At 39.2% G+C, this 19,833-nt stretch overlaps 2 protein-coding genes across 3 annotated transcripts; both read right to left on the bottom strand.

Annotated features, from left to right (window-relative positions):
- Window positions 1–2,534: 2,534 nt before the first annotated feature.
- On the bottom strand, window positions 2,535–9,599 carry LOC129177618 (ras-related protein Rab-5C-like). Of its 2 annotated transcripts, none has more exons than XM_054768936.1 (6): window positions 9,470–9,599; window positions 8,766–9,033; window positions 4,964–5,115; window positions 4,247–4,369; window positions 4,077–4,170; window positions 2,535–3,196 (listed from the first exon to the last, which is right to left on the bottom strand). In XM_054768936.1, the coding sequence occupies exons 2-6, from the start codon at window positions 8,935–8,937 to the stop codon at window positions 3,057–3,059; spliced, it is 681 nt and encodes a 226-aa protein (XP_054624911.1). In that variant the 5' UTR covers window positions 8,938–9,033; window positions 9,470–9,599; the 3' UTR covers window positions 2,535–3,056. The 2 variants fall into 2 exon arrangements, with proteins under 2 accessions (XP_054624911.1, XP_054624912.1); XM_054768937.1 differs by having other exon boundaries at window positions 8,766–8,977; window positions 9,470–9,597.
- Window positions 9,600–17,112: 7,513 nt separating this feature from the next.
- On the bottom strand, window positions 17,113–17,979 carry LOC129177204 (short neurotoxin 3-like). The gene is made up of 3 exons (XM_054768062.1): window positions 17,815–17,979; window positions 17,360–17,467; window positions 17,113–17,283 (listed from the first exon to the last, which is right to left on the bottom strand). Exons 1-3 carry the CDS (start codon window positions 17,861–17,863, stop codon window positions 17,177–17,179), a joined length of 264 nt encoding a protein of 87 aa, XP_054624037.1. The 5' UTR covers window positions 17,864–17,979; the 3' UTR covers window positions 17,113–17,176.
- Window positions 17,980–19,833: the final 1,854 nt, after the last annotated feature.

The following is a 19,833-nucleotide window of genomic DNA, read 5'->3' as shown; positions in this document are numbered from 1 at the left end:
AAATCTTCTATTTTTGTGGGATGATTTTATTTGGCACACAGAAGCATCATATTTCTTAAAGTCAACTCCATCATAAGTAACAGTGATTGACACAAGTTTATTTCAATCTTTCTCAGAAAAAAGTATTCACACAATTCTGGTAAGAATCTTTGGGGGGGGGGTTGTCCGATGATTGCTGGAAAAGGAGGTCAGATTATACATTAAAGTTAATGCATGTATTTATGTATTATTCCTATCTTAGGTTTCTTATTTTGCAGTTTTTCGAAGTTTATTTTATGCTATTTGTTTCTCCCTGTGATTGTGGCTGTTTAACCGGACATCTGTAACAAATTGCATTCTTTTTCATAGAAGTGTAGACAAAAATGACAATACAGACTCAAAAAAGTAATGATAAATGTTATTTACCTTTGAAGAGGAGTGGTCAAGCATACATCGTTGGTGGTAGTGGTGGAGCAGGAGGAGGCATTATTGAAGAAAGGACAAATCTTCGTCGTCGTTTGACTCCTCTTTGCAATGATAGTGGATGCCATTGGTACAGAAGTCTTCACATGTTCCATAATTCGAACCTTGCCTTTGTAAATTGGCAGAGCAGTACCAGGATGTAGACGCAGCCCGCTGCAAATCAGACTTAATGATTATCATACTGTCGTTTTTCACTTTCTGTATAGGCTCAAGGAGTCGCAACGCACTTATATACGACCAGTTGTATGCGTGCATGTTAGATGTAAAGTTTCCATTACAACTACATGTAAATAAATCCCAACTATGCCTTTAAATATGGGCTTTTACTGATCCTCACATTTGCACCAACAGCATTGTTCATTTATCTCTTTCATTCATCATTTATATGCATATATGCGTGTTTTGTCTTCAGATTTTTGGCTTTCTGGAATGGATTAACTGGATTTATATGATTTCTTTATTTGGTTATCATATGTTTCAATTAGAGTCATACCTTCTGGAACGGATTCATTACAGTAACCAAGCTTCCACTCTATATACTTCAGTGCTTAAAAAAATAAAAAGTTTTTTGTTTAGGTAGTTTCTTTCCAAACTTTGTCCTTAAGAGCCTGGAATATTTTGTAGATTCAGAGTATTATTGTGTTAATGAAATGTCAAATGTCACACGATATCACAAATCCTGAAAGTAGATGTCAAATTTATTCAACAAGCAATGCTCTTAAACGGGTAAAAAAAAAAAAAAAATGCTGAATGTTCAAAACCTGTAGTGATTATCACATGTTGCAGGACTCGTCTGCTAATTTAACTGTTAAATAAAATGTTGCAATTGTTTTGGATCCTGTATGTATGTTTCTTGCATGTTTGTGGACTTTGTCATTTGCTTTAAATGACAACTTTTTTAACAATTTTAGTGCTATCTACAAAAACAAGATTAATTGAAACTAGGAAAACAAGCAAAACCCAAGTTCGTTCATTCAATAATACTGGCATTAGTAAAACAGACAAAGCCTGCAGTAGTTCATAAAACAAGTTTGAATTTTGTTCTGCTGAGTTGATTGAAGAATGTACACTGAATGCAAGTTAAATATATTACACTAACGCGTCTGTGTAGGCTCTCAGTCGTACAGGAGTTGTCCATCGAGGGAAAGGCTTCTTGAGACATCATCTGTACTTCTGTGAAGAAGGTGTCGGACGTTTCGCTCCTCATCCGAAGAGCTATTCCTACCTATTTTAAACCAGTAAATACCCTGAGACAAAAATGAGTGCATCCTAAAGACAAGGCTCCAAACCAAAAACAGAGCAATGTGGTCTATTCCATCCACTGTAAAGATGAGGAATGCAAAGAGCACTACATTAGGGAAACTAAGCAAATGCTCCAAAAAAGGCTTTATCAACATCGCAGGGACAATTCTAGTGGGCCTCAATCAGCAGTACATCTACACCTTAAAGCAACCAATCACTCTTTTCAGGACAGCGATGTAAAGATTTTGGCCAAAGAAAACAGATGGTTTGAAAGAGGAGTAAAGGAAGCTATTTTTGTCAAACAACAGAACCCATCACTGAATCGGAATGGTGGTTTGAGGTTTAATTTGGACCCTGTGTTCAGCAGGTTACTGAGACCAAAACCCACAGCTCTTAGTCTTGCAAATGAGGTGGAGCCAGGGCCGAGCCAGAACAATAGATGCTAACGAGCCAGTATCAGAGTCGTTCATACCCAACTCAGGGAGCGACACTTCCCTTTTATCGGAGGTGCTAATGGCAGGAGAGGATTAGACCACAACTCCGCCCAGGCTTAGTGTAAGGAACCAATAGGAGGAGGGTGTTGGCACACCAATTCCGCCCACTCTTACTGTATTTAAGGCCTAAGCTACCAGCACTTATTAGTTCGCTGACGAAGCTCTTCGGATGAGGAGCGAAACGTCCGACACCTTCTTCACAGAAGTACAGATGACGTCTCAAGAAGCCTTTCCCTCGATATATTAGACTAAGGACAAAATTTGTAGTTGAATTAAATTCAATTTGAAATATTAACATGAATATCAATCAACTAATCTACACTGTGTTCAGATAACACTATCAAGACAGGTTGATTTAACTTGATTTATTTACATTGAATGGAGGTGGCAAGATGTAATTACATTAAAAGATTTATTTTTTTTATATGAGTGTGTATATGCACAGTACATATTATTGTGTATATATATAAATATAAATACTGTTTTATATACACATAAACATACATAATATACACACAATATACCCCACACAAAAAGAGGGAAAAAAACAATCATCCACCTAAAAAAATAAAATAAAATGAAAAAAAAAATCAGCCTTGTGAAAAAGGAAGTAATGCGGATGCAAGGAGGCAAATCAGAAGAGTCAAAAGGGATTATCCCACACCACATCGCTTGTGATTTTTTTTTTTTTAATCCTCCTTTTGAGAGAATATTCAGATAATCTCATTTTTAAGAGCGGGGGGTTGGTGTTGGGAGGCGAAGGAGCTCTGCCTGGCCTGCCCCCACCACCCTACTGTCTTTTCACTTTTCACTACACGTTAGCCTCCTTGTGAATGCCTCACTCACTTCTCGTTGTGTCTAACTGCTGCTGCCACCAACAAAAGCACTGCAACACCTGCTGCGGTTCTGAGGGCTGGTGTCGTGCAGATCCACTCCCGTCCTGCTGCGACCTGCTTGGCCAGCTCCGACCTGAGGGTCATTCTTTGGTAGCTTGTTAGCTAACATGATAAACAGATAGAGGGGGTTTATGTTAAAGAACAAGAAAAAAAATCTACCATCTCAATCACTTGTTTGCTCCATTTTTGAGAAAAGACGAAGAAGGGGAAACCAAAACCTCCTTATGACACCACCTCTGACCTGCCCCGTGTATACGCCCACCACTTAAAAAGATGAAAAAAAAAAAGCGAGATAGACAAGCTTCGCTACACACCTTAAAATAAAAGCTCTGCCCAGCAGTATCTGTTCATCAGCTATAGATGTGGGAGCAGCAACTTTGTTGTTCTCCAGCAAATAGGCTAACCTAACATAAGGTCGCTGTTAAAATGTGAGTGTAACGTTTGTGTCGTCCTGTCAGACTCCTTAATGGTACATTGTTGTATGTGATATTGAGTATAGGCAAGTGCAGAGTTACAGTGGTACCACGATTTAAATTTTTGTCAAGTTACCTTGATTGCGGCTCTATTATTTTCTTGTTAATTGTCTCCATTTATTATATATTTGTATCGGCTGCCAGACACAATGCTAACCAGTAGTAGAACATGGACTGTATATAATGATCGTTATGTAATCTGACTGATTGAAATGCTATTGAATCTATGAACACAATTCTGAATTAATTGTGTGCTTATACCACATAAGTGGCATAAGTGGTAGTAAAATAAGTTACATCAGCAACTGTTGTTAATAGCAAAATATAAAGTAGTGAAAGCACCTTTGGTGCTTTTGACTGATGAGCTCCTTATTCAAATTTTATTGTTGGAAAAAAAAACCCAAAGAAATCCCAGGAGATGGAATTTGGGGTTGTTTCACTGGCAACCCGTTCAAGTTCTATGTAAGTGGTGCACATTGCAGTCAAAGAGAATGAATTCAAGCACTTACCAATGGCCATAAAAATGTCATTGACATTGAGGCCAGTCTTGGCGGAGGTCTCCATAAAGAGAAGTCCATTTTCCTCAGCGTATTCTTGCCCCTCCTGAGGAAAAAAAGTGTCAGTGTTACATGCTGTAAATGATGTAGTCGTGTGACGATGCCACATTTCCCAATCATACCTGGTGCTCCACCGCTCTCTTGTCCATCATGTCTGCCTTGTTGCCAGCCAGAGCGATCACGATGTTGGGGTTGGCTTGTCTATGCAGCTCCTTCACCCAGTTCTTAGCACGTTCAAACGTCTCCTACAGGCAGCCCAACCTTGCTTTACTATCAGTCGTATGGATTTTGGTAATAAATTAGAAGGACATCAATACAATACATACTAACAAAACACATAAATAAATACACAATCCAGCAAAGTAAAATCTAATAGTTAAAATACCTCTTAATACAGTTAAATAAATATCTAACATACTTTAAACTAATCCTGATACATAAAGTTTTCCATAACTTACAAAACCGTAACATTTATATAAATTATAAAATATATATCCATCCATTTTCTATACCGCTTCTCCTCATTAGGGTCGCGGGGGTATGCTGGAGCCTATCCCAGCTGACTTTGGGCGACAGGCGGGGTACACCCTGGACTGGTCGCCAGCCAATATATAAAATCTAAATTTTTTAATACACAATTGAACTATTATGTTATGTTAACACATTGAAGGTTTTTTTTATTGAATATGTACAAGGGCAATGTAAAAGTACATGCAAATGTAAAGAAAATATATGCGCTATTTGTATAGTTGTATATTTGTATAGTATATTATATATGTACAATATATTATTTGCATAGTTTTTGCAAACAGCCAATCACGCATGCAGGCACGACTGACCGTGCTGGTGATGTCATAAACCACGATGGCCGTCTGAGCTCCTCTGTAATACATGGGGGCCAAGCTGTGGTAGCGCTCTTGACCTGCCGTGTCCCAGATGTCAAGCTTGATGGTGACGTCGCCCAGGCTGACAGTCTTAGACTGGAATGCAGCTGGGAATGACACCAAGTACGTCTTGTTTGTCACCATGTGGAAATAACTGCACTGTTTTTTTTTTTGTGTAAGCAGTATGATATTTTGTTGCTGGTTGTGGGTGTCACTAAACTACTATAGCACAACAAACTACTGATGGGCGATATGATCTAAAATCCATATTGCGCTATACACTGCAGCCTCCTGCAGTAACGGCATACTGTATATTGATATATCTCAAAATATTTGAACCTAAATACAAGACAATTGAAATACTAGCTGCAATGACGTCACGCTTCAAGTACTGTATTGGCTTTCTTTCCTTTAGTGCAAACCATTCCAAAGGCACTACACCCACCTACTTTAGTCCTTGATTCTAAAATGACCCAAGATACAGAGAACAGGAAAAAATGGTGTCTTGTTAATAAACAAATGCATACTGTGAATTAGGAAAATACTAACTATTAGGCATGGCTACATGAAATGAAGTACATTTTACAAGTGTACTTTACAGATACTTCAAAATAATACAACATATTGCACAAAATAGCCTTTGACATTTTCTATTTTTCTTAAAGCAATTAAATTATTTTAAAAAAGAAAATACTTCCAGCATATGGCAAACGTTTCTATCCAATAGTGCCATGCCAAAGACAGTAAAATTGTATTTTTATTGAAAGGACACAAAAGGTGCTAATAACAGAAAAAACGCTGTCCTTTCAGTTAGCTTTGCTCATATTACATGACGTATTTGGTTTAGAGTTGGTAAAACAAATTGGTTGTGTTACCGCTCTTTGCCGGAAGTATTGTTCACACACACTCTGCAGAGTACTTTTCTGCAGTTGGATGGACGGCTTAAACCCAAAACAGGTCCAAATGTTGGATGTTGCACCGGTCTTTTTCACAAGCTTCTCCTGTTCGCTTTCAGCCATGTTTACTGATTGCATTGACTGTCCGTTGCAGCTTGTCACTCTAAATTTTGTGAGTCACAGCTAGATTGCGTAATCTACATGCATTATTGCAACAGGGCAATAGAATTAAAATCTGTTGTAGGCCAAATTTATGTTGTTTTTATTGCCCATTACTAGTGCACACCATGCACACAATGCTCACATTACAGCTGGGGTGTTTATCTAAACAGCAAAGAGAACCGGGTGTTAATTGGAAGCAGGTGACAACTGAAGGTCATTACAAAAATGTGAAAACACATTATATATAACAAGTTAATTTTTGAAACTTTAATAATGATTTAGAGTGCATGAAAAAGTGGAAAGGAAACCATAGCTTTTTTTTGACAGTATGGTCATTTATTAACCAGTATATTGCACAAATAAGCAACAGACCCAATATTGTAATAGCGGAAAGGCGCTAAACTGTTCAGCCGGCAGAAGTTCATTGTACAACTGTACGGTTAAGTGTAACGCGTGTTTCACATTGACAGCCAAGTAGCATTGCATGTTTGGACGCTGACCACGCATGACACTTCAAATGCCGCTATTGCCGTCACAAAAAAACTACAAGAGGAGGTTGCCTCCAGCCACAGCTGTTAATGGCAATTTATTTATTTGCGACCTCAGCAGTTACTTGCTTTTGTAGACCACACACGCGCCAATTATAGAAGACTCTGCGCTTAAGGCTTTAATCAGAGCATTTAAGGGATACACACAAAAATGGTATACAAAATGCACATCTTACATTATGTAACTTTTTTTTTAATACAGAAAAAAAAGAAATATAATGCACCTAGGGTGCAATCGTTTATATATTATAGTGATTCTAGTAATACTGTAAATTACAATTATTTATTGTACTTCAGATACCAATTTCTATTCAAAATGTACTATATATACACTGCTCAAAAAAATTAAAGGAACACTTGGAAAACAGATCAGATCTAAACTGGGGGAAAAATGATCTTGAATATCTTTCTAAGTGGGTGATGTATTAGTAACAAAATGATGCCACATAATTTGATAGAAATGAAAATGATCACCCTTTAGAGGGGGGAAATCAAACACAGCCCAAAAATGAAAGTGAAAAATGATGCAGCAGACTGGTCCATTTTGCCAAAATGTCATTGTAGCAACTCAAAATGATTCTCAGTAGTTTGTGTGGCCCCCACGTGCTTGTACGCATGCCTGACAACGTCGGGGCATGCTCCTAATGAGACTACGTATGGTGTCCTGGGGGATCTCCTCCCAGATCTGGACCAGGGCATCAATGAGCTCCTGGACAGTCTGAGGAGCAACCTGGAAGTGCCAGATGGACCTAAATATAATGTCCCAGAGGTGTTCCATTGGGTTTAGGTCAGGCGAACGTGGGGGCCAGTCAATGGTATCCCGATACCTAAAAGCAGTTAGGGTGCCGTTATCTAACCTGTAGAGGTCTGTGCGTCCTTCCAGGGATATGCCTCCCCAGACCATCACTCACCCACCACCAAACCGGTCATGCTGAATGATGTTGCAGGCAGCATAACATTCTCCACGACATCTCCAGACCCTTTCACATCTGTCGCATGTGCTCAGGTTGAACTTGCTCTCATCAGGGAAGAGCACAGGGCACCAGTGGTGTAGTTGCCAATTCTGGTGGTCTATGGCAAATGCCAATGGAGCTCTACGGTGCTGGGCAGTGAGCACAGGGCCCACTACAGGACGCCGGGCCCTCAGGCAACCCTCATGGAGCCTGTTTCTGATTGTTTGGTCAGAAAAATTCACACCAGTGGCCTGCTGGAGGTTATTTTGTAGGGCTCTGGCAGCGCTCATCCTGTTCCTCCTTGCACAAAGGAGCAGATACCGATCCTCCTGAGGGTTGAAGGACCTTCTATGGCCCTGTCAAGCTCTCCTGAAGTAACTACCTGTCTCCTGGAATCTCCTCCATGCGTCCAGGTACCGCAGTGATGCCCTGGTCTAGATCTGGGAGGAGATCCCCCAGGACACCATACGTAGTCTCATTAGGAGCATGCCCCGACGTTGTCAGGCATGCGTACAAGCACGTGGGAGCCACACAAACTACTGAGAATCATTTTGAGTTGCTACAATGACATTTTAGCAAAATGGACCAGTGTGCTGCATCATTTTTTCACTTTCATTTTTGGGGTGTCTTTGATTTCCCCCCTCTATAGGGTGATCATTTTCATTTCTATGAAATTATGTGGCATCATTTTGTTACTAATACATCACCCACTTATCAGGAAAGATATTCAAAATCATTTTCCCCCCAGTTTAGATCTGATGTGTTTTCGAAGTGTTCCTTTAATTTTTTTGAGCAGTGTATATATATATATAAATAAAAAAAGGTTGCTTATATGTGCTTTCATTGAACAAATGATTTCCCCCCCCCATTTTTTACTTGAAACACGGAAAACAATTGCTTTTGAGTTTTTTCAGATAAATATTTTAAAAAGTCAGGCAATTAGGTCAACAATCATATTCTGTACATTCTTCTCTTAAATATATATTTTTTCCTTTTGCGTTACACAGATAAAAAGAGTTGTATTTTGCAATAAATTAAGTTTATTGCACAAGTGTAGTATTGTGATACTATTATTATCATGCACAATGTTGTGATAAGTTACTTTGTTATTTGGCAAACTTTTTGGCACTAGAATTATGTTTTTAAGCAAGATTAGACAAAACAACAACAGAATTGACAATACGCACACTTGCCTTACCTCCTATGGTACTCTCCTGGTATTCATGGAACTGGCCTTTGACAAAGCGCAGCACCAAGCTTGACTTGCCCACCGCCGACTCCCCCAGCAGCACCAGCTTGAACTGCAAGTTTTTGTTTGCTGCTGCTGCGGTGCTGCTCGGCCTGGTTGCTCCTCTGCTGCGGCTTGCCATTCCCAGAGATGGAGGTTGTTATGGACGAGGCCGCCCTGGGCTGGAATGAAACCAGACCGGCAACTCAGGCAATGGTGGTGAGTCAATGATCACACTCTGGAAGAGGTTGCAAAACAGGTTACAGATAGGACTAATCTAATAGTGCATGGGTGCCTGTGAATAACAGCAACTAAAATAAAGACTGTTTTCAAAACTTCCCCTGGATAATCATCTGTACTTTCGCACAAGACTTTTTAAAAACGTCTTACACATCAATGTATGGAAAAACTATGGAAGAGATTGACAAACAGCACAAACAAATCGTCATAAATCAGGCCCAAACTGATGATACATGAAGAAATAAACACACGTTAGCAAATGATGGCATAATAATGGGGAACCTGGCAACTTCTTTAGAATGCTTACTACTCAGCAGGTATGAAAACACTGTCAGTTAGCTTCGAGGCTAAAGCTAACTGACGCCAAGTGAGCAGCACTACATTGAGAAGAAAAGTTACCATAAATTGACGATACACCAGACTAAAGTGCTTACCACTTACGAAAGCCCGGTCAAAAGTGAGTACTAATCATGGTATTCCTCTCTGATAGCAAACTTCCGTCCCTTTTCTTCAAGTGTTGACAGGTAAAACAAATATTGCACTTCCGCCTTGTTTTTAGTCTTCTTCTTTGCTTTATTCGGCAGACCATGCGCTCTTGGCACACTCCTGCCACATCTGGTCAATTTGGTCATTGCAATTTGTGTAATTTTTTTCTTTAAATATAGTGGCTGTACTACGTAGTTTCCTCTTCTTGTCAAACTAAAAGTTATTAGCATATTTAACAATTCCAATAGGTGGACCATATTAGCAGCTCGTTTTTACGCAAAAGTTGCAATGTTGCATGAGGAAACCTTAAAACTTTAGCTTCGTAAAATTACAACGGTAGTCGCTGTAAAATTGTTTTTTTTGTTCGTTTCATATGACTTTTGTTTTGTAAAATGACAAATATTTTCTCATAACACTAAGATTTTGTGATTGATTTCCCCCCTCTTAATACGACTGTACGTAATTTAAAAACTACACCGAGAGGTTTTCTAATGCCACAGCTGTTAATGCCCATGTTTTTAGCTCAGCGCTAGACCACACCGCAGCGACTATGGGAGTTTCTGTGCTTAATTTAATAGAATTGCCACATTTACGACCTACACACAAAAAGTACAAACAAAATGCATTTATCAGCATTAATGAAGTAAACTGGATATTGTGGTGCCAGGAAGAAGGAGTCGCAGGCGGAGTTATTGGAACAGCAACTGGGAACATTTATTTCCCTGCTCCTCTCGAGCTTACAACCTGACAGAGCAAAATGCACATGTCTCGCAACAACAAAAACAAGGGTCCCTTCACCATAAGGGCCCAGGTGAAACTGCAACTCACATAAAGTTCCGATGGGTGAATTATGTCCAACATGCGCCACAATATAAACTTATTTTTAATACTCTCTTAATACTATTGTACATAAAGTATATACAATACACTGAAAAATAATTGTTGGATTTACTTAATTCAATAGTGGACACTGGTTGCACACAGATGGTTTGCTTTGGTGGCAACTTAAACAATTTAGTTAAACACAACATTTTCATATCAAGTAAACCTACTGTATGTATTTTAGGTTGATACAATGCGATTAAAATGTGTTTTGCTTAAGTAGTTTGAATTCTAGTAACATTTTGATCATTCACAATTTTATCACTTTATTCCAACACTATTCAATAACTGTTAAATTCGGCTGTTGGCCGCAGAGGTGGATCCCAAAATGCAGAGACGAAGCAATCCGTGTAACAAAATTTATTACATAAAATGTCCACCAAGTGGAAGAATACAAAAATGACTGCATGCATACAACTAGGCAGGAATGACACGTTGAAATAACTACTGCTGGACGAAGCCAAGCAGGGAAGTAGATACTCACGGGACTATGGACACAAATATTTGACCAGAAAGCAGACTACACAGAAATACTAGAGATGCTGGGAGGCGCTGGTCTCAGTGGGAAGTCTGGTAACAATCTGGCACCGAGTGCATGTCAGACAGCAGCTTAAGAAAGCAGGTAATTGGTCACAGGTGTGCTAATTAGGTCCTCCAGGTTGGCTAAGATGTGTGCTGCAACACAAGGCAGACAGAGGGCAGCAGAGCAGCACACAGAACATGACAATAACTTTCGTCTAAAACTATTTTTTGACTTTGATAATTCACAATTTTATCACTTTATTCCAACACTATTCAATAACTTTAGTCTAATACTATTTTTTTTACTTCAATACTATACTTTTTTCCCTCTATATTACATGTTTTTATTATATTTTGGTGTCTATTACATGATTTACAAAGAAGAACCTTAAAACAGATTGTATTGTTCTTTTCAAAAGTGGTTGTCTGTAACCAAGAGTAACCTTTTAAAACAAAATGTATAAAGTAACAGTAAGTAAACAACTGAACTGGCATTTCTGGTAAAAAAAAAAAGTTCAATAGTGAATAAATGTCAGTTTTTCAATGTCTTATCAACTCAGTCATGGCATCGAAAATTAATATTTTCTGTTGAAAAAAAGGTTACAGGCAACCATCTTACAAGAACAATACAAACGTGAAGTTCAATGCCTCTCCTCAAAATGAAGGTTAATAATAATTTTAAACAATTCCATCCAGGCATCCATTTTTGATGCTTATCCTCATTAGGGTCGGGGGGGGGGGGGGGGGGGGGGGGGGGGGGGGGGGGGTATGCTGGAGCCTATCCCAGCTGACTTCAGGCAACAGGCAGGGTACACTGTGGCAATGGCAGGGCACATATAGACACAAACAACCATTCACACTCACATTCATACAATTGGTGTCATGCATGTTTTTGGAATGTGGGAGTACCCGCAGAAAACCCATGCACGGATGGGGAGAACATGCAAACTCCACACAGTAATGCTCAAGGGAGATTCGAATCCAGGTCTTCCCGATCTCCTGACTGTGATTGCATGGCCAACATGCTCACCACTAGGCCACCGTCCTGTCCATTTTAAACAATTCAACTATGGAAATTATTTGAAATAAAAAACCTTAGTTTCCATTGCCATTCCAGCAATCATTAATTTTAATGTGTAATACGCTTCTATAAACTCTCTTAATAACTAACCAATTCACTTCAATCACTAACAATTTTTCACTTTCCACACTTTCATTAAACCTTTATTCAGGAATAAGAGCAATACAGTAGTGTAATATAATCCAACACTGACCTTATTGGGACATCTTATTTCAAATAGCATTCCTAAAAGTGCTCAAAGTTCTACACGTAAATCCAAATAAATTAAACCTCCCTGTGTCACCAGTTCAATTTCTTCACTTTAAAAGATGAACAGAATCTAAAGTTGAACAATGCTGCCAAAACCCCCCCCACAATAACTGGCCCTGTTGACATGACATGTTAAGTGAACAATTGTTGAAGCAGATTTATAAATTTACTGACAAGTGTTTTTCCTTGTTGAACTTAAAGGCTATGATTTGAGATTCGAGAGTTGAGTCACACCCAACTCCATGACCAACTTTTGTGTGACCTAAATTGTGAAGCAGGGTTGAGGAGGGTACTTGATGTTCAAGATGTAAAAAAGTCTTTAAAAAGTTTTAAAAAACAAAAAACAAATACAAAGACCTCGTCTTCTTCAACGCCACAAAACTGCCCGTTTAGACTTTGCCAGGGAGCATCAAACATGGGACATTGAAAGGTGGAAAAAAGTTTTATTCTCTGATGACAAAAAATGTAACCTTGACGGTCCAGATGGCTTCCAACATTACTGGCATGACAAGGAGATCCCACCTGACATGTTTTCTACCTGGCACAGGCGAGGGGGGTCCATCATGATCTGGGTGCTTTTTCCATTCAGTGGAACACTGGAGTTTCAGGTGGTGCAAGGTTGTCAAACGGTGGCTGCTTACATGCAGATGTTGCAGCGGGCATCCCTCATGACTGAGGGACCTCGTCTGTGTGGTAACAGCTCCTGTAATTGAATGAGTGGCTTGAGGACGCCCAAGCGTGTATGAGGAAGCGACATTTGTCAGTACTCGATCAGGCATTTTTCTTGTTTTACCACCGGCCAAGAAGAGTCCTAATCTAGAGTCCTACGCAGAACACACAACCTCATCAAGGACAGCACACATCCACAACACTCATTATTCACACTCCTACCGTCAGGCAGACGCTACAGGAGTTTGAAGTCCAGGACCACAAGGCTGGCAAACAGCTTTTACCCACAGGCCATCAGGCTTCTCAACGAAGCACTCACACACGCCGCACGCAACACACGCACACACTCTTAGCACTTTATTTATTTATTTATTTATTTGTATTAATGTCTCTTCTTTTTGTTGCTGCTTAATTTATTGGTATATATGTTTATGTGTTTATGTTTCTTATGTTCTTATTCTTTCTTGTGTTTTCTTTCTTTTCTTGGGAGAATGAACAGAATAAGATTTTCATTGCATAGTATAACTACTGTTTTACCATGCACATGACAATAAAACTCTCTTGAATCTTGAATCTCTTGAATCTTGAGATCAAATTTTGACCTAGTACAGACCATGAGGGCCCCGCTAAAATAATAGCATTATTGCAAGAGCTTTATGGGTGTTTTGATTCTTATGTGGCTTTACAGGAGTCATTTTTCCTCACAACGGCAACGGGAGGACGAGACCCTGCAGGAGTTTTCACTTACTTTGATGAGTATTATGGCAGCAATTAAACAGCGAGCGGCAAGTGAATTATTGCGCAGTCAATTTGTTGAGCATGTTGTTGACGGTATGAAGGCGTACGTGTTCCCCCTCGTCTACAGTCTCCGTTGTACCCCCACCAATGGCCTAGTAGGCAGCCTTCCCCCTTACCGCCAGCAGAAAAATTGCGCCCACCGGATGGCAGAGCCACCGTTCGGCGGGTGCAGACACTGACTCAAGTGTGGTTTCAGGTAATCAGGGTGAAGTTTCTAAGCTTATGTCCTCTTGCCCACATATAGATGTGAATATGGGAGGAGTGAAGGTTCCTTGCTTGGTGGATACTGGAACTATGGTGTCTACTGTCACCGAAAGCTTTTACTGTCATCATTTCGTCTTGGAGTCCAGAAAAGCTTAAGTCGTGCCATTGGTTACAGCTCCGTGCAGCCAATGGACTGGAAATTCCTTACATCGGTTATTTAGAGCTCGATGGTGAGAGTGTGGTACAGTATTAGTCCGGATGGATCACGGAGGTGCCGTAGAGCACTGCCATTGTGGCATCCCAAACTGTTTCGGCCCCTGCGCAGGAGCAGATTGAGGCCATGAGCCTTTTGCCATTGCTTGCTGGAGAGCAGGCTAAGGTGAGGGCCCTTATTAGTAAATATGCTCCTGTCTTTTCTGTACATGATGGTGACCTTGGTTATACAAGGTATACATTTCTCATGACATCCCCTTGTTGTATGATGTACCTGTCTGGCAGCGCTATAGGCGCATTCCACCATCTGATTATGATGATGTTAAAAAACATATTAACCAGTTACTGGAGGCACCTCCCCCATAGTGCTCGTTAAAAAGAAAGATGGTAGTCTACGTATGTGTGTCGACTATAGACAATTAAATAGTATATGCCTTCCGTCTCCCTCGCATCGAGGAATCCCTTGACGCCCTAACAGGTGCACGTTGGTTCTCTACTTTCGATTTGGCCAGTGGGTATAACCAGGTTCCCGTTGCTGAAGAGGACCGGCCAAAAACAGCGCTCTGCACTCCCTTTGGCCTCTTTGAGTGGAACCGCATGCCCTTTGGCCTCTGCAACGGCCCTAGCACATTCACTAATGCAACTGATCTTTGGTGATCAGCAGTGCCAATCTTTGCTGGTATATTTGCTGGCTGAACTGCAGTCATTCCTTGGCTTTGCCAGTTACTACCGCCAGTTTGTGGAGGTCTTTGCCAAGTTGGCTGCCCAGTTGGTTGCAGAGTTGGGAGGCATTGGGTCTAAGAAGAAATCCCAGTGCAAATAATACTAGCTTTAGGTCTTTTGCGGCTTAACTGAATTTTTTTTGTGGTTAACTGAATAGAGGCGTTAGCACTAATTACGCCATAAAAGTTTAATTAAATTATAAAAAAATTACAGAAAAAAAGGAAATAAAATGTGCTTAGGGTACAAGTATGCCAAATAATAGCCATGACAGTATTAATTGTCACAAAAGTATATGTGCATGGCTCAGATCAAGGGTACCCTTTGCTGTCTTCAACTTCACTTGAGTAGTATTTGAAATTGTTGTTCTAACAATGTATACTATCCCTATCACTCTGACGTTTATAGAGTGAAGAAGCTTACCAAACCATAAATTAAGCCTGTTCATGTTTTTATTTTGCGCTAGCACGGCTATGTTGTAAAAAAGTGTCTATATTTGGACATTGAAATGTTACATGTAAACCATGTCTACTTTTGTTGTGAAATTAACAATATTTTCTATGATCATTTTGTTATGATTTCTACTTAGAATTAAAGAATGATGTCTGAAATTGGTTTTAGTCAAATATTCTCAGTGTAAAAAAAAATAACTCTCGTGTAATAATTGGTGAAACGTACATTACTTTCGTGTCCGCCTGCCGATGAAAATTTTTAAGAACATAATTGCATAGGAAAACAAATCCCATGATGATTACGATGGTATATATTCATGGAATAATTACTCAACTCTGCAACTAAAGTGATTTTTTGTGTATAAAAGAGTAAAATAAGATTATTTGAACAAAAGTCTAACACACCCAAATTTCATGTCCAGCCCGTTATGTACAGTACGTACACTTCGAGCTCACAGCGTAAATTGCATATTGATAGTAAATATTGAATTAGAAAATAAAAAGTGCCTTCTTGGGCCAAACAAAACTTGTATCCTTCCGCCAGTTATTCGCCAAATACGCGTTCAGCAGGGGAATGTTTCACCGTGTCTGCCATTTTGTGTTAGCATTATGTACGTTCAGTCACGACCTCGGCACCGTCAAGCAACATCATTCAATTCGACGAGCAATCGGCGGTTTAACAAGCATTGTCAAGTCTAAGGTAAGATTTTTTCATTTTTATATACAGTATATTGGAGAAGATATTTATGCACTTTGAAATGATTTTTTTCGTCAGGTGAGTTGCAAATTTTGTGTTTATCGAGCAGTGTAACTCGTTTTGACAGCCGTTTTTTTTTTTACCTCTTGTAGGTCGCCGTTTGTGTCGTGTGCACGAAGCGGCGAAAAAAACACGTGAAGTGGACAAAATTCTTCATCATTACTTACTTTTTTACTTACTCATTTACTTACTTTTATCCGTTGTATTATATGTCGTTGACATCTATCCGAAACAAATAAATTCTAGCGTGTTCGTTGATCCGTTGCTCCGTATTTAACCCGGAAGCGATCTGCGTGTCCCTCATGGGAGGTCAAAGATCGCCTTGTAATTTTGTTTTTAGCATGATAATTCAAGAACCACTCACTCAGTGCATTTCACTGAATCCTGGCTCATGTTGCCACAGTGCTGCAACGATTAGCTTATATTGTGGAGTTGATAGGTCAAAGTTTATGTCATTACAGTCTTAAGAACGGCTGAAGGGATTTGTAGTCTTTTTACTGATACAACAATGGCATGGTAAGGACTGAAGGTCAATTTTTCTTTGCCATATTTTCAGAGCTTTAACTCAAGATCTAGATTTGTCACTTGTTTTTATTTACTTTATAATACGCTCTCAAATATAAGTTACTTTTCTAACAGAAGTCAAATCTATGCAGAGATAACAGCATAAAGTCGACACCGAATTATGTGCATTACATTTAAGAAAGAGTGAACTTCGGAGGGTTGCTATGGGAACTGGAAGATGTCTCGAGCTCTGGTATGTTGGGTGTGTGTTTTGCAATGATTGAAGTTTGTGTTTACAGCATTACCAAGGTCTATCCACGAGTTTGAAATTTTACCCAAAATGTAACACTTGGGTACCCTTGATCTGAACCATGCACTTATTGTTTGATTTTAAAACACAGCCCTAGTCTTGTGTAAAAATATCCTGTGAGACCTTCATCTCAAGGATGCGCCACATAGTCCAAACAATCCATTGTATTTTTATGATTAGCTTTGCTTTTGGCATCTAATTATTGCAACAGGTGCACAAAACACATCATAGACAATCATAGACATGCATATTTATTGATCTGTAGCTGTAGGTTTGTATGACGACTCTGATATTTCACCAGTTGCACAGGTCGGTGGTGCAGCAGGTGGCTGTAGAAACACCAGGTTGATTCATCCTGTGGCAGTCGCTCATTTCCATGCAGCCCTTAGAGTAGCTGGAAACTGTGAAAAGATAGCAGATGATAGAAAAAAGCCACAGCACTGTCTGGTAAAGATGACGCAAATTGAAAACGCTCACTGGGAAAAAAAAACGTAACACTGCCGCAGGCACTGGTAAGACCAACACAAGTCTCCACGTCTCCTTCACAATAGCGCCGGCCTTCACAGTGACACCTCAAGGCTTCACCTGGACAACGACAAGTGCTTCACCAATTAACTCTTGAGGCTCCAGCATGAAATTATGTCCCAAAACAGCCCCTCTTTAAAACGTTAATTTTGGTGCAGAACTAGTTTTGGAGAGAGTGAGAATTTAGTAGAATTAAAACATTCACTTTTTACCTTTAGGTACCAAAACGATCCGTCTTATAAAAATTCCAATACAAATTTATGATGTATATTTTTCCCCTTTCACGGCATCAAATCTTTTAATCAGCAGACCTAATCATAGACTTTTAAAAAATATTTATTTTAATAATTTTCATGCCCCTTTTACAGTATATAACAAAAACAAAATGTAAAATATTATAAGCTCACCCTCACAAACAACCAAAAGGACCAGAAGAGCAAGAATGACAGTCTTCATCTTGTTAGATGACACGAGTCTGCAGGAATAAAAGCGTAAGAAAGCCTGAATGTCCAAAAATGAGAAGATCCTACGGTGATGCTGTTTGTTGTTGTTGAATGCGTCAATCTTGGTCAATCTTTATATCACTCAATATGTTAGCATTAATATCAAGTTTATCATTAACTTTGTGACTGACAGGACATCACATAATTACACAATAAATGCAGTCAAGAAATCACCGTGTGGAGCAATGTTGGGACTTTTTCTTATCAGGCAAATGAAAATTTCTCAACCTCCCTGTAGAACATTACAAAATATTTTGGCAACAGAAAGAACCACACTGATGCTCATGTGCCTGCTGCTTACATAAGCAAAACATCATAGATTTAGGAGAGAATAGATGACGTGTTGACCTACTTGTATAAAATCAGCTCAAGAGTCAGTTTTGCTCTTGAAAGGGATAAAGTGCAATAACATATTGCATTTTTGGTCACTTGAGAGCTTTTTCCATGAAAGCACACTACACTCCTGTTTAAAATTTTAAGACCACTTACATTTTGCACTGTTGGATCTGTATGGAATCACAAAAAAATATACAAATGTAGTCATATTATTTTTCAATTTTGTCAATCAAGGTAAAAGTAACCATAAATGTTTATTTATCCAGTTCATACATCATTTACAAATGTTGCATGTAAAGTTATAATTGTAAAACTCGAAAAAGGTGTTTTGTGTTAACACGAGTCAACCGCTGGTGACATCGTAGACGGGTGACATAACTTTCGTTTCCTGTTGCCATTTTTTTTAGCTAGCTAATAGCATGCTAACAAGATAAAAATACCTTAAGAACACACAGCAAATTCAGCAGGCCTAAATTGACACTGTAGTTAGTCTCAACACTTTCAAAGTGTCCCATGGGGTCCACTCTACAAAGTGTTATTTTAACACTTTTGAAAGTGTAGCCATTTTCACACCATTGTACAGTCGATATTAACTATTTATATAGTTAAAATTTAACACTCCTCGACACCGACCGGTGTTGCATTTTTTTAACACTAGTGTGAGGTGTCACAAATTAATTCTCATAGTATCATTTTACTCTCAAAAGGAGTTGCAACATTAACACTATAAAAGTGTTAATATACTACTTCAAAATAAAATTTAATTTTTTAAAAAAAAATGACTAGTTGACTGCTTCATACATTTTATTTAAAAACATTTCATTTCCAACAGTAGCTTAAATAACAGCAGGGCACTACAGTATGTTTGCTCTTTGACAACTGTCATTAGAGCACTGCTTGTCAAATGGTCTGAAATGAGTCAGTTCATTTACACACATGACAGAAAACTCAAGCATTTGGTCTTCTATGCAGTACGCGTTAAATAGGTCCTCATAGTACATCGTTTCTACATTACAGCTATTATGAAAGCACATTCTTTGTGTGTATTATATCACAGATCTTCTTGAACACAGGTATATCAAAGCTACATCCAGTACATATGAACACACCAACATGGTGCTCTATACCGTAACTTCTCACCCAGTTGGTACTTGACACACTTGGAAGATGCTTGCAGACATCATGCCTGACCACGTTCCTCCCCTCCTTTCAAGTTGCAGATTGTTTTTGATGTAGGGCCAAATGCAAATCTTCTAAAATAATAATTTTCATAGTGAAAGGTCACGACAAACGACCGAGATTTTTAAAAATTTTAACCACGCCTTTTGAAAGAATTGTGTTTGGCTTCAAAAAGGCATTCACCACGTATGGGCAAGAGGGCCAATGTTTTGTATGCATCTTGGATAGTGTATCATCAAGCGGTGCTTGGGAATCAACTTCTTACCAGGAAGCAATGCTTTGTACCGAGCGTGGTGGTCACTTATCAGATGTTTCAAGTGAAGGATAATTCCATCAGTTATGCTGTAGGAGAACACTATGTTGACAATCTGCATCAAAAGGAGGAGGAAGTTCCAGTGATCATTCTTC

This window comes from Dunckerocampus dactyliophorus, chromosome 2, assembly GCF_027744805.1.
Source record: "Dunckerocampus dactyliophorus isolate RoL2022-P2 chromosome 2, RoL_Ddac_1.1, whole genome shotgun sequence".
Classification (NCBI taxonomy): Eukaryota; Metazoa; Chordata; class Actinopteri; order Syngnathiformes; family Syngnathidae; genus Dunckerocampus; species Dunckerocampus dactyliophorus.
This window is presented reverse-complemented; position numbering and strand designations above follow the sequence as displayed.

Coding starts and splice junctions, on each gene's coding strand:
- LOC129177618 (XM_054768936.1), bottom strand. CDS start 8,937: ATGGCAAGCCGCAGCAGAGGAGCAACCAGGCCGAGCAGCACCGCAGCA. Junction 4,370..4,963: donor TTTATGACATCACCAGCACG/GTCAGTCGTGCC, acceptor GGCTGCCTGTAG/GAGACGTTTGAACGTGCTAA. Junction 4,171..4,246: donor AGAGAGCGGTGGAGCACCAG/GTATGATTGGGA, acceptor TTTTTTCCTCAG/GAGGGGCAAGAATACGCTGA.
- LOC129177204 (XM_054768062.1), bottom strand. CDS start 17,863: ATGAAGACTGTCATTCTTGCTCTTCTGGTCCTTTTGGTTGTTTGTGAG. Junction 17,468..17,814: donor CCTTTTGGTTGTTTGTGAGG/GTGAGCTTATAA, acceptor GTCGTTGTCCAG/GTGAAGCCTTGAGGTGTCAC. Junction 17,284..17,359: donor TGTTACGTTTTTTTTTCCCA/GTGAGCGTTTTC, acceptor ATCTTTTCACAG/TTTCCAGCTACTCTAAGGGC.